The sequence below is a fragment of the Coptis chinensis genome, chromosome 1, assembly GCF_015680905.1.
Source record: "Coptis chinensis isolate HL-2020 chromosome 1, ASM1568090v1, whole genome shotgun sequence".
In the NCBI taxonomy this organism is placed as follows: Eukaryota; Viridiplantae; Streptophyta; class Magnoliopsida; order Ranunculales; family Ranunculaceae; genus Coptis; species Coptis chinensis.
Window position 1 is genome coordinate 30694329 of NC_141456.1, and position 15831 is coordinate 30710159.

Here is a 15831-nt window from a genome sequence, read left to right on the forward strand (position 1 = left end):
AAAACTGCGGCCAAGGTTCTACAATGTGGTTTTTATTGGCCAACACTGTTTAGAGATGCACATGAGCATTGCAAATCATGCAATCGCTGCCAGCAGTTAGGTCGCATTACTCAACGCAATATGATGCCCTTAAATCCCATTCTAATTGTGGAAATCTTTGATGTATGGGGCATCGACTTCATGGGTCCATTTCCAAATTCTCATGGCTTCCTATACATACTTGTAGCAGTTGACTATGTGTTAAAATGGATTGAGGCATTGGCATGTCGTGCTAACGATCATAAAAGGGTCGTTTTGTTCGTAAAAGAAAATATTTTCTCTCGATTTGGTGTTCCAAAAGCTATAATTAGTGACGGGGAAAACATTTCGCAATAAAATTTTGAATCATTAGTAAAGAAATATGGAGTCACGCACAAAGTGGCAACTCCGTGATCATCCTCAAACCGTGGTCAAGTAGAAGTCTCTAATCGAGAAATCAAATCCATTTTGGAAAAACTGCCAATCCATCTAGGAAAGATCGGTTCTACGATTATCCGATGCCTTGTGGGCATACGTAACGCCTTTTAAGACACCTATAGGGATGTCTCCGTGATCGCCTCGCTTTTGGAAAACCTTGTCATTTGCCGGTTGAACTTGAGCACCGCGGCTCTATGGGCCATCAAAAGCCTCAATTATAACACTAACGCCGCAGCTTAAAAAGAGAAAATTGCAGTTAAATGAGCTTGAGGAAATTCGAGTGATGCCTATGATCTCGAAATCCTATAAAGCCAACATGAAAAGAGTGCATGACAAGCACATATTGAGAAAAGAATTCAAAGTCGGTCAAAAAGTTTTGATGTATAACTCAAGATTACACATTTTTCCGTGAAAATTAAAACTCGATGGTCCGGTCCTTTCATCGTCTCTGCTGTCCCCTTATGGGGCTATCTCGTGGAAAAATGTAAATGATGGTAGCTTAATTTCAAGTAAATGGCCAGCTTTAAACATTATCATGAGTTGCGCTTCCCGGATGTCAAAGAGACTCTTCTCAATGATCCGGTCTACGCAGACTAATAGATTCATTTGGTGTACTTCTTTCCATGTATTTAAACAGAAAAGTATACCATTAGGTAGCCAGGCCTCTTCTATTTTCTTTTCTAAAAATCCCTAGAGTGTGTGGTTGCAAGCCGAACCTTAGTCCACAAAACTCTACTTAACCGAAAGTATAAATGTCTTCCTCGATAATCGAAAGCAAACGCGTGCCTCCCGGAAAACAATGGGTACTAAAAATTTCAAATCCTTTTTCTCTTCCCTTTTCTATTCCCTTCCTCGCTAAGTCCAACTCATCATTTGGTGTAAATCTCACCCATCTCGAATTGGTAATGGTCATAGTACTTTTGCTCGAAAGCGACGTGCGCGAAGGATGGGGTGGTGTATGAACTGTCAAACTCCTTTCTGTCCAGGTCTTGATCTTCTATCCGAGATGAGCCGGTATAAGGTATATTATTGTCGACGACACCTCAGCCAGATAAATTTCGTCGTCGTCCGTTGCTCCCCACAAGGTGGGAATTCGCCTTGAGGATCTGACGTTAAAAGACTCACATTCGTCTTGTGGATCTGACATTAAAAGACTCACAATCGTCTTGAGGATCTGACGTTAAAAGACTCACATTCTTCTTGAGGATCTGACGTTAAAAGACACACATTCGTCTTGAGGATCTGACGTTAAAAGACTCACAATCGTCTTGAGGATCTGACGTTAAAAGACTCACATTCGTCTTGAGGATATGACGTAAAAAGACTCAACATGTATATACTCGTTTTTTTTAGCACCCAGCATGGTGCCCAAAGAGAGTCGTGATATGCACCATCGGACATTTCCCAGTTCGTACGGGCAATGGATTCCACCAGGCCAACCCCGATCAGTTTTCTATGTGACTATTTCGGGGCAGTTTGAGGCTATACCATATGTACTAAGGGTAATATTATTATTAGACCATTGCACATTAGTCAGGGATGGTACCGTCCTGAACCCTAGGCCCCCAAAACATAAAGGATAAGCCACAGTCTGGCTGGATTGGGTTCGCCCAGAGCCGACATGAAAGTTGCCTGAGTTAAGCTGTTTTGATGTGTTGTTTTATTTGGACTTCCGGTGTTGTTGACATGTTCTTCTCGACTTGTACATTTGTATATAAAAGTGTAAATAAATAAAAACCAAAGTTAAAAATGTTTAGTAAAAAATAAAAAATAAAAAATTGTTTGAATGTGATTTTTTTCATATTCTAGTGGATGGAAATTTTAATGCCGATCGTTTTGATATCTCATCCGTTCAATTTGGAGTTGAAACGAATCGAATTTACACGTTTGAAATTTCGAGACATAAGGGGAATTTCTGTTATTCATTTGGGCTTGGGCCAAAATTTTGACCCGACCCAAAAATCAAAAATCCGGTATTAAAGCCCACGCTGACGCAGGCACCCACGCCCACCCCTCTCATTTCTTCTTCCACAAAAACGGATCTTGGTCCCCCACACATCACTTGCGCGACTGACTAGGTGAATTTGACCCAAGACGCTGGGCCAAAGTCCACCAAACTCAACCCCTTCCTCCAAAGACCATCTCCTCCACCTCCTCTTGCTATTTGCACCCTCAAAAGATCATCTACACCGCTTATGGCAGCACGAAGGAGAATCACAGTTGAGCAAAATTTCGAAATCTCTACAATTAGGGATGTTTCACCCATTTTTCGATGACGAAATTGCTAGTAGAGAGTGGGAATATCTATTGCAACCAATTCCAGCTCAAGATACTCAAGATTTAGTGTTGAAATTTTACAACAATGGAGGTTTCCGGGGTGACGAATTTTGGATTACGGCGGATGGGTTGGAACGTGAACTCACGCTGGAGTTGATTTCGAATACCGCACAAATTCCGATAAACTCTGATAGTCCGACCCTGTTATTGTCAGAGTATCCGACCACGAGGGATTTGATGTTTGACACGCTTCTCGAGGGAGAGTACAACACTGGCTCGAACTGCATGTACCAACATTCGCTCAGACGTAACCAATTAGCCATCACTCAATGGTCGGGCGCATAACGCCATGGAACTTCAAAGACGCCCGACGTGAACAAGACTTTCTTGCACCTGCCGTGGATCCCTACAGAGAGGAAGACCACTTTCTCAGATGGTCCATTTCCGGGCCATATTCTTACGAACGCGCCAAACAAAGTCAGCTCCTCTTGTCAGACTTGTTACTAAGCTTATGCTTAACTTAGTGGTTCCAAATCCGCTACTCCTTTCATTGAAACAAGGTCTCTTTTGAGAATTTTGGAATTTTTGAGACTTGTGTTTTAGACCACTGGGACCCAGTAGCTAGAGATGACATTGAGCATGGTAACGTACCTCCTCCTCCTCCTTCACCACCCGACTGTTTTAATGAAGATACCATGCGCCGAATCAATACTCCTATGGACGCCTTGAGGCACATGAATACTAATATGCGCAGGATGTTTCTTCGCCAGGAAGAGATGCTTACTTCCCAGAATGACTTCCAGCAAGAAATGAGAAATCGCCAAGGCCGTTTCCAGAGAATGATGATGGCAACTCAGTAGCAATTCCAAGATCAGTTGCTACAGTCTATAGGCCACATTCCAGACCATTCAACTCAGCTTGAAGTTCGTCGTGGCAGAAAACGTTGAAACTCGGGTTCATCTTCTGCTAACCCGGAGGATTCCCAGTAGCTGTTTATTTCCCTTGGTTTAGAAATGACTATGTCATTTATTTCCCTTATGCATTGCATTTTTATTTTTTTAGTGCTAAAATTATTATATATCGGTTGATTTCTCATAATTTTGTATCTCCAGACGGTTTGAATGAGAAATTATTTATGTTATGCGAATATAGTACTTTCAAAAATATAAGTTTGCTCCTTGATTCATTGGGCCTACTCTCAAAGCCCAACGGACTGATCCAAACGGTCAGATGCCCAACGGTCAGAAATCTACTTATAAATACAACTCTCCTTTTCCACTTTCACTCAACCCCTTTCTCTCATTCTTCACAAATTCTTCTTCACAAATCCTCAATTTCTTGAACATAGTGAATCAAATAGACCGATGGGAAAAGGAGCAACGCAAATGGGCTATCACATTAATCGTGATAACAGTGTTTATCATTATTCTCTTGTCACTCATGCATAACATGATCCAGAACATCTAGATCTATTTTTTTTTTTTTTTTTTTTTTTTTTTTTTTTATATTAGTATGGTGTGTTAAATAATTCTCACACATTTGTATGGGTTACGATTAAATGGAGAAGTTTCAGTATTAAATATTTGTGTATATTAGTTGTCTTTTTCTCTCTAAAAAAAAAAAAAAAATAAAAAAATAAAAAATAAAAAAAATAAAAAAATAAAAGTTTGCATAAAAAATATATAAAAAATAAAAATAATAAAAAATAATAATAATAAGTAAATAAATAAACAAACCATAACAAAGAAAGGCCATCCAAAACTCACCAAAATAATTAATGGATACACATGGTGTGTTGGATAGAGAAAATCAAGACGCTTACAAGGTACACATATAACACTTGTCACAGATGCATTTCGATTATTCTATCCATATTCTATTACCGAAGTTATGATCATCATTTGAAATTACGTGTAAGTCTAACTACCTGTGAAACTTTCATCCGTATTTTCTAACATTAAACCATCTCATTAATTGTATTTGGATATCCGACATGACAAAGACTTCTTGTGGATCCCCTATGATGCTGTTCATAATCACATGGGTCATTAACTACACTTGGACTCCAGATTGGTATAGACTCATAGATTGGCTATAAATCTCTTCTTTTTCAGCCATTCTTATTCAAACAATTTTCACTATCCTTCCCTCAGTAATGGCTCAACCAAGAAAAAATAACGGCAGAGAAAGACTACCTGAAAACTTTCAAAGAGGGCCGGTTTTCTCCTTATTTTGACACCGAAATCATACGTCGCGGATGGACGCCTCTTCTATATCATTCAGCAGCTGGTTATTCCCGAGAATTGGTTTTGATGTTCTACCAATTTAGTGGATATGAAGATGGAAAATTCTATTTCAATTCCTATGGACAACGATTGGAATTGAATAAGGAAATGATCTCCGACATACTTCAAATCCCAATAAATACCTGTGAGTCCCTTTTTTCAAGAGTCATCATTTGATTGGTGGAATGAAAAACTTTACATGAACGCGACAAGTAGTAAGCTACCGTGATCTCATGGCAACGCCTTGTTAATTTATAAAAATACACATCACATTGTTCTTCAACGCTTATTTGAAATGTAATCAACGTGTTGTGCTCCACGGGTTGGGACATAATGTGGTAGGTACATCACACCAATCGAAGTCACAAAGCCTCAACTTCACCTACTTTGGATTTTGCAAACTCAAAGAGATGACTTTTGTCCGATCCAACACCTCGAACGTGAATCACCAAGAAAACAAGAAGGTCAAGACCCTACCCACTTTAGTAACGCTAGATTATGATGCGTTTGGGTTATCCAATAATTTCCAGACACACCCTTCAAAGAGCATATATAAAGGTACTCCAAACAGACTACTCGTTGGTTTTGGACCCCCCCGATACTCGATAGGTGAGCGTAACAACCCAAGCTCAAATTCGACCATTTATTTGATGAAAATGCCATGTCAATATTATTAATCCCATGGAAGGCATTAAACTTCTTCATCGTGGTTTGAGGGAACTACACGCGCTTCGTCAGAATATCATCATCACAACTCTCGAGATTTCCAAGATCGCCAAGCAACGATGATGTTGAACAGAGGAGATCTTGGAAAATCATTCTCAATCCTTGCAAAATCACGCCTCCTAATGGAAAATCAAACTCAGACTTCTCTCGCCCTACCTAAGGGGACATTCAGATGTCGTCCAACAAATAGAAGACCTAAACAGAAACGGTGCAAAATATGCATCTCCAAGATCAATATAAGAATCCATGATATTACTAAGTCAATAAATATATAATCATATATGTTATTACATTTTTCCCATCATACTATGTATTTTGTCTTATCTTTTTGTCTTCTTTTGTATGAAATGCTTAGTAGGATTGTCATCATTTCGTTGTGACTAATATAATTTTAACATGTGCTTCTGAGGGTCTATTTTCTTACATACTCATTTTTCCATCCAGTTGCCGGTATCGTTACCCATTTCTTTACTTCACCCACCATGGCATCTTCATCAAACATTGCATTTTCATCATCCATGGTACCTCCCAAACTCATTCCTGAGCAATCCTTTCAGTCTATGATGGATTCCAATGCCTATGGCTATCTCTTCCATGATTACATCACAAACATTGGGTGGTCTTCCCTAATTCTTCAACCTGACCAAACTTATTCTCCGAGTTTGGTTGCATACTTTTATGCTAATATGGAAGACACACCAAAGATTCAACCATGCGCATGGTTTCTACTTAGACGGGTTCACAACAATCCGAGTTGGTGACACACCTCATATCTTTTTCTGAACAACAACTTGCCCTAACTTTGGACCTTCCATACCACTTAACTCGCGTGATCTTGGCATTACATCTATCATAATTCTTATCGTTCCTTTCAGTGGCAAGCATTTCGCGACTCTTATGGTGATGGTCTTGAGATCAAACGAGAAGGAGATGGCCATGTGCCATGGCGCAACATCACCATTCCATTAGCAAGCATGACCATGAACATGGGGACTGCAATGTTATTTGTACTCCTGAACGTAATGGGAGATTGGCATTTTTCTACTGCCAATGAGGCTGCTTGCGTCGTATTTAGTGCACTAGCTCAGGGTCATGCATTATTTAACATTTTAGGTTGTGTTATCTACAGCTTGAAACGAGCTCGCAACTTTTAGGATCAGTATATACTTTTACCTACCACCGCCACGGATCATGAAGACACATTTCCCACAAATTTTGCAGCCACTTTTCATAACGGGGTCAAGGTGGATTCCATTTGCCCAAAGAAACGTAATCATTCGCCATTGAGGTTTTCATTAATAGAAGCGCCCCGCCGATACCGAGGCATGTTTGATGTTACCCAAAGGACTAAAAAGATGAAGACCAATTTGAGGGAATCTGAGACAAAGAATAGGCAGAAATTTGGCGGACTATTATCTATTTGATGCTAAGGAAATGCATTTCCTTAAAGAGGACGCCAGACCTTCACATCCTGCTGGATGGTAAACTTGAGTTTGCCATTGTACATATATCTAGCTAAACCTTATGTTTGGTGTACTATTGTTTTTCATGTTTCGTATGCTATGGTTTTTTATTTCGTGTGATATGTTTAGTGTGCTATTGAACATTTTCTTGTTCTTTCTGAATAATATATTATGATCTTCAACTTCTCTGTTCCAGCAATCTAGCCCTAATTTTGCTTACGGTTCTCAGGTACTTTCTCTCTTTAATTATTGATCCTTCGAGGACTAAGCATCATTCTGTTTGGGGGTGCTTTAAACCTGTAGCAAAAATTAGGCATCTTATAGCCCTCAGTATATAGTTTTATTTTCATATTAATAATTGTACTTAGTGACAAAGTCTTGTTTACTTTTCAATGATGAAAATTGTCTAGAAATCTCACATTAGTATCCGAATTAGGATTTGTTTTTAAGAAACTTTAGATAATACGTATGCAATAGTTTATACATCTTTTCATGAATATTCATGTACTGAGTATCATTGATTGTACATAGCAGTAAGTTTCTGGAACCAACGGTTAGTTATTTAAACTATAAATCCTGTGAGAATCTAACCAAAAACCTTGACACGAGTGATTTGTGTGTGATGACACCGAGGAGTAGTTTTTCTGATTAGAGAAATCACGCGTCTACTTACTTGATCACCATCCGAACCCTAGGCGAGAATTTAGGCCTTCTTTGGATCGACATAGCTAACAATTCTTACATGTTACAAATTTTACCGCTAGTCACTCCACTGAACCGTTCATCAAACCTTTCACTTTCACCAAAAAATTCCTTACCCATTTATTAAACCAAATAAAAGAACCTACCTAAGTGATGAGTATGAGAAATAGGATGAAATGTGGAAAGAATAAAGAGAAAGACTTGTCCCAAATAAAAGTCAGTTACTTGCTTCAGGAAAGAAAAATAGAATCATGTTTTTAAGCCATCTAAAAAAAAAAAAAAAAAAAATATAATAATAAAAATCCATTAGAGGCTTAAGAACAAGGTTATAAAACTCAGTTAGAAGAAGGAAAGAAAACAAAGATTTCTCTAGTGTAAATATATGAAGACCCTATTCTCTCATACTCATAAATTTTGATTATCCATTTCCATTTTCTTGTACACTATCCACCTAAGCCCCACAATACCTAATAAAGACCTCTAGCTCAATTAGGAGTAGGGTGGTGTGATAATAAGTAGTAGACGTGATTGATCGACATCGGCTCCTCCTCGATCGTCATGAGATGTAAGGAAACGCGGTGCCACTTTGACATTGGAGTTAACAAAACCCGAGTGGAAAATTTTTTGAGTGAATTTGTGTTTCGACACATACCTGAGGAGAACCCATTTAGGTACACTCTCCAAGGGATCCGTAAAACAACCCCGCTAGTATATTTCAATGAAAAGTTCACTGCATGAATAATCATATGTAGATGTTTTAATTATTGAATACATATTAACTCGAAGTTTCAAAGAAATCAATCCTCGTTCCTTGCTAAGGAGATGTATGGATATCCGAGATTAATTTAGGAAACGAAGTTTCTATCAATCGAAGTCGCCAGTAGTATAAATGAAGTTTGTGAGTATCTTTTCTGGAAAACTCTCACAAGGCTATAACTCGTCCACTAGGGAATTCCTAGTGGTTTAAGGCCTTGTTGCATATGGTCAATGCAACCGCATTCCGCGAAACGAGAATTAGTTTAGGACTACACATTTTTGGCCACTTATCTATTTTAGTGTCTCTTCTTTGCTTGAGGACAAACAAAGTACTGTTTGGGGGTAGTGTGATAAGCACCCAAAAGTGTATTATGAAACCCCATTGAGACATATAAATTTGGTTAATTATGTGTTTAATAATTGATAAAACATAAAATTGAATAGTTTACCTACGAAATGAACAATGAAACTCAAAACGTAAGTAAACTAAAACTATCTTATGTACCTATATTTATCAAAGATTTCTACTCTCAATCCTATGAGATATAGTGGAGTAGAGTGATTCGTTCCACTCCTAGTCCTTCCACATGCTGTGCTCTCTACGTATAAGTTCTCTTAACTCTAAAGTCTAATGAGAGATTTACAAAGTGGCAACTAGACTACGATGCAACTACCCACAAGATGCAACTAGTCGACTATTAGAACAACTATGGGAATGCTACATTGATTCTATGATAAGGAGTTAGAGGGGGATTGATTCCACCTTAACTCGACTTAATCCTACTATCCATTTAATCGTCAGAATCCGAATGAATTGAATCGCTTCGCAGAACAATATGGTTACTCCTAATCCCTAATTACACATGTCATTTCTACCAATTCATAACTAGTATGTGAACGATTAAACCCATTCTCATGGTGAACTAATCGTTTCTAGAGTGGAAAGGAAATTACAACGACTCTATGATAATCAGAATCAAACTTTCATCAAGGCTTCTCAATCCCCTCAATGGAGGTTTAGCCGAGAATCATCACGCTATCATTCCCAATGGAATTCAAACAAGACATGATAGAAAGATTGAAACTTTGCTTGTTTAAACCCAATTCAAAACTACTAATGCAATAATTGAATTAAACTAATAATGACAATTACTTAAATCTACGAATTGAAACTAAACAATTAATGGAAATGAAACTAACTTATGGAGAACACTATTTTATTAATCTAATGAATAATAAAACAATGATTCAAATACTAAATTAATAATCTAACTAATCTAAGTCTAGCTATCTACGTAATAAGGGAATTAGATCTAACAATTGTAAATGACAAGAATCGAAATTGACAAACTAGCTATTTTATTTATCAAACTAATTAAGAACAATGATTCAAAGACTTAATCTAAAACAAGAATTGAAAATGGAACTTAAACTTAATTACTCTACTGAAAACTAGATCTAGAATTCTATATAGTTTTAGGTCTAACTAGCTACCATTAACTATCTACCATTAACTAAGAGCTAAGCTTTTGTTTTTATACTTTCAGATCCAAAAATCGTGCATGGGCTTGGAGCCATGTTTTGGGCCAGAGAATCAGGCCCAAAACCCAATTCTTTCAGTCCAAAAAGGCCTCTTCAGCTGCAGTTGGCTTCAACAGACTTTTCATCCACTTCTGCTCCTCTGATTGGGTCATTGGAAAGCTCTTTCCGAGCCGGTCGTTTTGACATAAGGTAGGCCCCATTCCGAGGTCTGAGTCCAAAGATACGCCTTCCCGGAAGTTCTCACGACTTTTGTGCTATTTCGCCAAGCGTTGACTTTTCAGCTTTTGACCGGGCTTCAGAAAGGCTTTGTCTTCTTAAATCTTGGCCTTTAATCATGGAACTCCTTAGTAACCGACCTTTGCTCCTTTATCTCGCTAAAGTGGCACATTTCTGCATATAATGGACTTTGAAGACTGAAATGCATAAAAACACGTAATCAGTGTTAACTCTTAATTATTACTCACATAATTGGTCTAAAAGTATGACTGTTATAGGGTTAAGACTACAATTTTGGGCTCTTATCAATAATCATGAAATAAATATGTTTTCATACTTTTGCAGGTATTTGCAGTAAACATGGAAATATTGGTTAAACCTGCAATAAAGCACGAGGAACGGCGTATATATGAATTCTCCCAAATCCACACAGAAGCATCAAACTTCCAAAGCTCCTACCTCTCGAACCATGACTCCGAATGCGACAAGAGAGCTGCTCAGACAATCAGGGCGATGAACTCTACGCATAGGCGGGAAGTTGTAAAACTGCCCAAAAATACCGGACCGCCATCGATCGCATATGGACCCACTATGCGGGGCCACAAGATTGGATGAGTCATCAATCATGGAGCATATCAAGACAAAAATAACAAATTATTGGTGCAAAGTTTCCACCTTGCATGTAATAAATTAGATTAGGTGTTAATAGTGAAAAAAAGGCAAGATGTCACTTTGTTTTAATGTGGTGGATAAAAATGAATTAATGTGGTTTGATGATTCACGTGGGAGGAAATAAGATTTCTCTCAAATGGAGAAGAAATTAGACAAGTGTGGGGGACACTCCATTTACTCCCTTGACTTATTTTCCTTACATGGCATTATTTTAGTTCCTTAGTGAAAAAAACCATAAGTTAGTTTTAGTTTTATTAGAAAGCTTGTAATAGTTTTAATGGAGGAAACACTTGTTTTTTCTAGAAAATAAATAGAAGTGAGTTTGATTGTTTATCTTATTTCTTTTCTCTCTTTCTTTGTTTCTCTAGTTTAAATTCCTTGTCTCAAAGGATCATGAGCTAACTTCCTTTTGGGGAGTTAATCCAACTCATGTGAGGGAAAAACAATTGTTGTTGGTTTGGTAGGTTTTAGGAAGAACAACTAACTCTACATCCTATCCCAAAATGATAGTTGGTGTAGTGTCTAGTTAGGAATCAAGCAATGAGCTAGAGATAAGTCATTGCTTTGTTTTCATTTTGCTAGCATGTATGAGCTCTTTTTAGTGAGCCATACATGCTAGTGGATCAAATCTTTTTTTTCCATTAGGGACTTGTCTATGAGTCTAGGAAGAATCAATAAACCTTTTCAAATCAATAAACTAAATGTTAGTTTCACATGAGGAGGATTAACTCTCCACCTTTTTCTTAGTAATTTGTATTTTGTTTAAGTGCATGATTTCAAACTTTAATGTTTTTCTAAATGTTGTGTAGGAAAGAAAAACCTAGCATTAGTATTATAACCTTACTCCTTAGTTCCTTTATCAGGACAACCAATTTATAGTTGTCCTAGACTTTAGGTTGGTTGGTTCAATCCTTATTCCAACTCTACTTAAATCAAGATCGTGAGTAAGGACCTTGAGTTGCTTTTGCATCAATTTAGAGAGTTCAAACCTCTAAGTAGTAGTAAAGAAGCATATATCAATACGCCACGGTGAGATCTCAACAGATGTACTTTATGAGGGGTTGAAAGTGAGTGGTTGTGGACCTCGATAAATTGGCTGACGCTGTAACCCGACTTCAATTTATTCTTCAAAACTCCGACAATTTTGCCTTGCAAACCCTCACTTAACAATCCCCGTCGCCTTTTCTTTTTCTCTTATTTTTTGTTTAGGTTTCCCTTCTTTGAAACAACAAGATTCTTCCTAGTTATTTCATTGCTTTCTTTATCCTTCTTAGTATAATTACTTCGTATACTAAATCCAGCCACTTTTGCATAAGTGTTGTAAAATTCATAAGCTTCATCCAAAGAGTGAAATTCTTGTCCTATTTTCGGTTTGTAATCTTCTTTTACTTCAGGCATATAAATCATATCAGACTGTTCTTCTTCATCTGAGTCCAAATGTTCAAACTCCATATCCATTCAATAGATGCTACACATATCAATTTCAAAATATGAGCAACATTATAATTAGTTGGCATTTAATAATAATTCTTAAGAAATTAAATGTATATAAATTGAGCATACCACCCAATATGTTAAAAATGGAATATAATTAATTAACATTTAATAATAAAAAATTGAGAAAAAAAAAACAGTGAAAAAATTGAGCTTACTTGTGTACTGATGCTGAAAAGCAATAGTATAGTGTTGACTATTTTGTTCCATGTTGGAACACTCTTAAAATATAAAAAATAAATAAAAATGTGGTGGTGATATTGAGGTGAGAGTGTGAAGGTGGGGTTGGAAGTTGGGAAGTGTGGAAAAATAAATTAAAAGATAGAGAGGAGAGAAAAAATTGAGGAGAATGAAAAAAGCACGTGAAATTGTTAGATAAAGTAGAGAGAGAGAAGAGAGAAAGAGAGTGTGTGGGGTCAAAGAAAATCAATAAAGAGAGAGGAGAGAGAAAAGGTGGGGTTGAAGAAAAAAGTTGAGAGAAAGGAGAGAGAAAAAAAAGTAACTGAAATTGTTTGATAAAGTGGAGAGAGAGGAGAGAGAGAAAGAGAGTGTGTGGAGTCAAAAAAAATCAATAAAGTAGAGAGAGAGAGAAAAAGGTGGGGTTGGAGAGAAAAAGTGGAGGAGAGAAAAAAAGAAATTGTTTGATAAAAAAAAAAAAAATCAAAAAAATCAATAAGTAGAGAGAATTTGTTTAGTCAATGAATTGTTTTAGAAGATTTTTATTCGGAAAGTCCTAACTAGAGCAAATATATATATATATATATATATATATATATTTATTTATTTTTTTTTTCCTTCGATTCACTTTTGAGAAACTTTTCTTTATTGTCTATCTCCAATTTTGGGTATTTCTCTTTTATTTTATTTTTTTTTTATCAATAATAGATTAGAATATTAAAGATGTAGGATTAAAGTATTCCAGATATAACATAATTCATTCCTGAATTTTAATCCTTCTTATGAATTTTCAAAGATTAAGCATTCCGCGTATATTTTAGGGAATGTAATAAAGCTGCTTACTATATTGCAAAGTCGATCAGTAGACATGATGAGTCATAAGAATTAAGAATAACTCAGAATGTTTATATACACGTCTCACCATTGAAACACGGTTAGTGCGTGGTACACACTGAAGCTATTGGCATACATATTCCAAGTCATGCCAAAGCAATTCAAGAGGATACAAATTCGCTAATTCCATTAAACTAGGGTGGTCTAGGATTATATCATCATTTGAGAACCAACAAGAACTCAGAAAACATTCCCTAGGTGGAATCTCATTTGTGTTTGAGGTCTCAGCAACACTTTGAGAAAACTCATTCACTAGCAGTTCTACAGATCCACCATTACTATCATGACCTGAAACCATGAAATTTGAATCCTTTTCTTTCCTGTTGTCGTCATCTCCAGGGAGTCTTGATGAGGACGGCTTACCAACTTTTCTTTTTCTCTTATTGACACCGAGCTGCTTCTTGCTCAAATGCGTGTTCCAATGGTTCTTAACTTGGTTGTCTGTTCGCCCAGGTACTCGACCTGCTATTAGGGACCACCTACAAAGAAGGAATCACCAAATCACTAGTTTACAATCAGACAATTTCCATGACTGCCTCAACAAAGATCTACATCACTTATTAGGGACTACTGTACTGTTCAATAATCATTAATCTATAACCCGCAACATGTTACTGCGGTACTAATTAATCATAGTATATCTCGACACATCATAGTTAGACACATAGTTAAATGGACTCGAACTTTCAAAGTTTAGTTGAACAAATATGTAATATTTCAAAGAAAATAAAAGATAAGCGCAAGTGCTGAACCGGTTGCCAAGAAGCTTATGGAGTCTGGTTATGAGGTCTTCTTCTTCCTCTGTAAAATCACCTTTTTTCACATTTGGACTTAAGTAATTTATCCACCTTAACCTGCAACTCTTTCCACACCTCTTCAAACCTATAAGAAACAGATCGAGTGCAACACTTAATTAGTGCCAAAGAATAACATTATATTTTCACTATGAGGGTACATATAAATGTGTCTGTATCATCAAAATCTTATGTTAAGTTAGGTTGTTAGAGATAAACTTGTGAAATGCTACAAGCAGAAGTACATCTAATCTGCTTGGATAACATATATATTCCATAAATATAGTTAACATCGAACACCTGTCATCTTAGCTATACGATTCCATCTTCCTATACCATGCACTCTTATGTAATCCATGAGAATCTTGTCTTCTTCTTCTGTCCATAAACCTCTCTTATACTGGCCGCTGCCTTCCATTATTTGGAAAGAGAGATAGAAAGTTGAAGTTATTAGCTAGACTTTTGGAGGGTTTGGGCTATAGAGAAATAGAGAAATCTCTTGCAACGTTTAAATATAACTAACAAGTAGGAACGAAACAAAACATGTGCTTGTATGCCTTCCATGTGCATTATGCTAGTCGTTTTTTTATAGCAATCTCTCATGCATGAACCAAGTAATTAAGGGTATACATTTAAGACTCTGTGCCCTTTCTGAAAGGACGTACAAGGCTGTAGTTATTCTTATTTTTTCCACTCAATCGTCAACATTAACATGCAAAGCAAATCTGCAATCTTTGGCACATGACATCATCAAGTTGTTCATGTGCTATTCATACCCTTGCATAACCCTCCTCGTCATTTTTATTTAATTAATTGTTGTTGTGCCCTATTTGAACTGAAGAGCGACCTCACTAGATGCGTAAATCCTCACTAGGTCTGTGTTGTACTTGTATATGGGGATATATATGGTTCTTGGAACTATTAGAAGCCCTTCAATCACATTTCACTGTAGCATTTCAATCTTTTTTAATTTCCGATCCTTAAATAGAAACTTAACAAGAAAAAATAGAAATAAAATAAAAATTACAATAAATTGGCCAAAAAAGCCAATTTCGGGTTAAAATACTCTCTAGGACAGTCCAGTTTCAAAATCATTCAAAAAGGCCCATTTCAAATGCAAATAACTCAAAAGGGCACACTTTGAGTGAAAAATAACTTGCCCAAGGACAAATAACCCACTTTTGAAATATATTATCCTTAGGTCGTTTTGGTTTTGGTATGACAGAATGTGTTGTGCATACCCGGTATGCACATTTCATTTGCATATCTACATTTGGATTTAAAAATGGTTACCAATCAGCATTTATTGGCTATCTTGCTTGCATGCACAGTACATTGTTTACGCAGACCAGGTGCATATCTGGTATGCAGATTGTA

At 36.8% G+C, this 15831-nt stretch overlaps 1 protein-coding gene across 1 annotated transcript; it reads right to left on the reverse strand.

Annotated features, from left to right (window-relative positions):
- Positions 1-13654: 13654 nt before the first annotated feature.
- LOC147523417 (transcription factor MYB114-like) lies at positions 13655-15013 on the reverse strand. The gene is made up of 3 exons (XM_086562134.1): positions 14755-15013; positions 14413-14542; positions 13655-14139 (listed from the first exon to the last, which is right to left on the reverse strand). Exons 1-3 carry the CDS (start codon positions 14870-14872, stop codon positions 13725-13727), a joined length of 663 nt encoding a protein of 220 aa, XP_086418260.1. The 5' UTR covers positions 14873-15013; the 3' UTR covers positions 13655-13724.
- Positions 15014-15831: the final 818 nt, after the last annotated feature.

Excerpts from the sequence above, each read along its gene's own strand:
- LOC147523417 (XM_086562134.1), bottom strand. The coding sequence starts at position 14,872 with ATGGAAGGCAGCGGCCAGTATAAGAGAGGTTTATGGACAGAAGAAGAA. Across the intron at positions 14,543-14,754 it reads TCGTATAGCTAAGATGACAG|GTTTGAAGAGGTGTGGAAAG; the intron begins GTGTTCGATGTT and ends TGTTTCTTATAG. Across the intron at positions 14,140-14,412 it reads CATAAGCTTCTTGGCAACCG|GTGGTCCCTAATAGCAGGTC; the intron begins GTTCAGCACTTG and ends CCTTCTTTGTAG.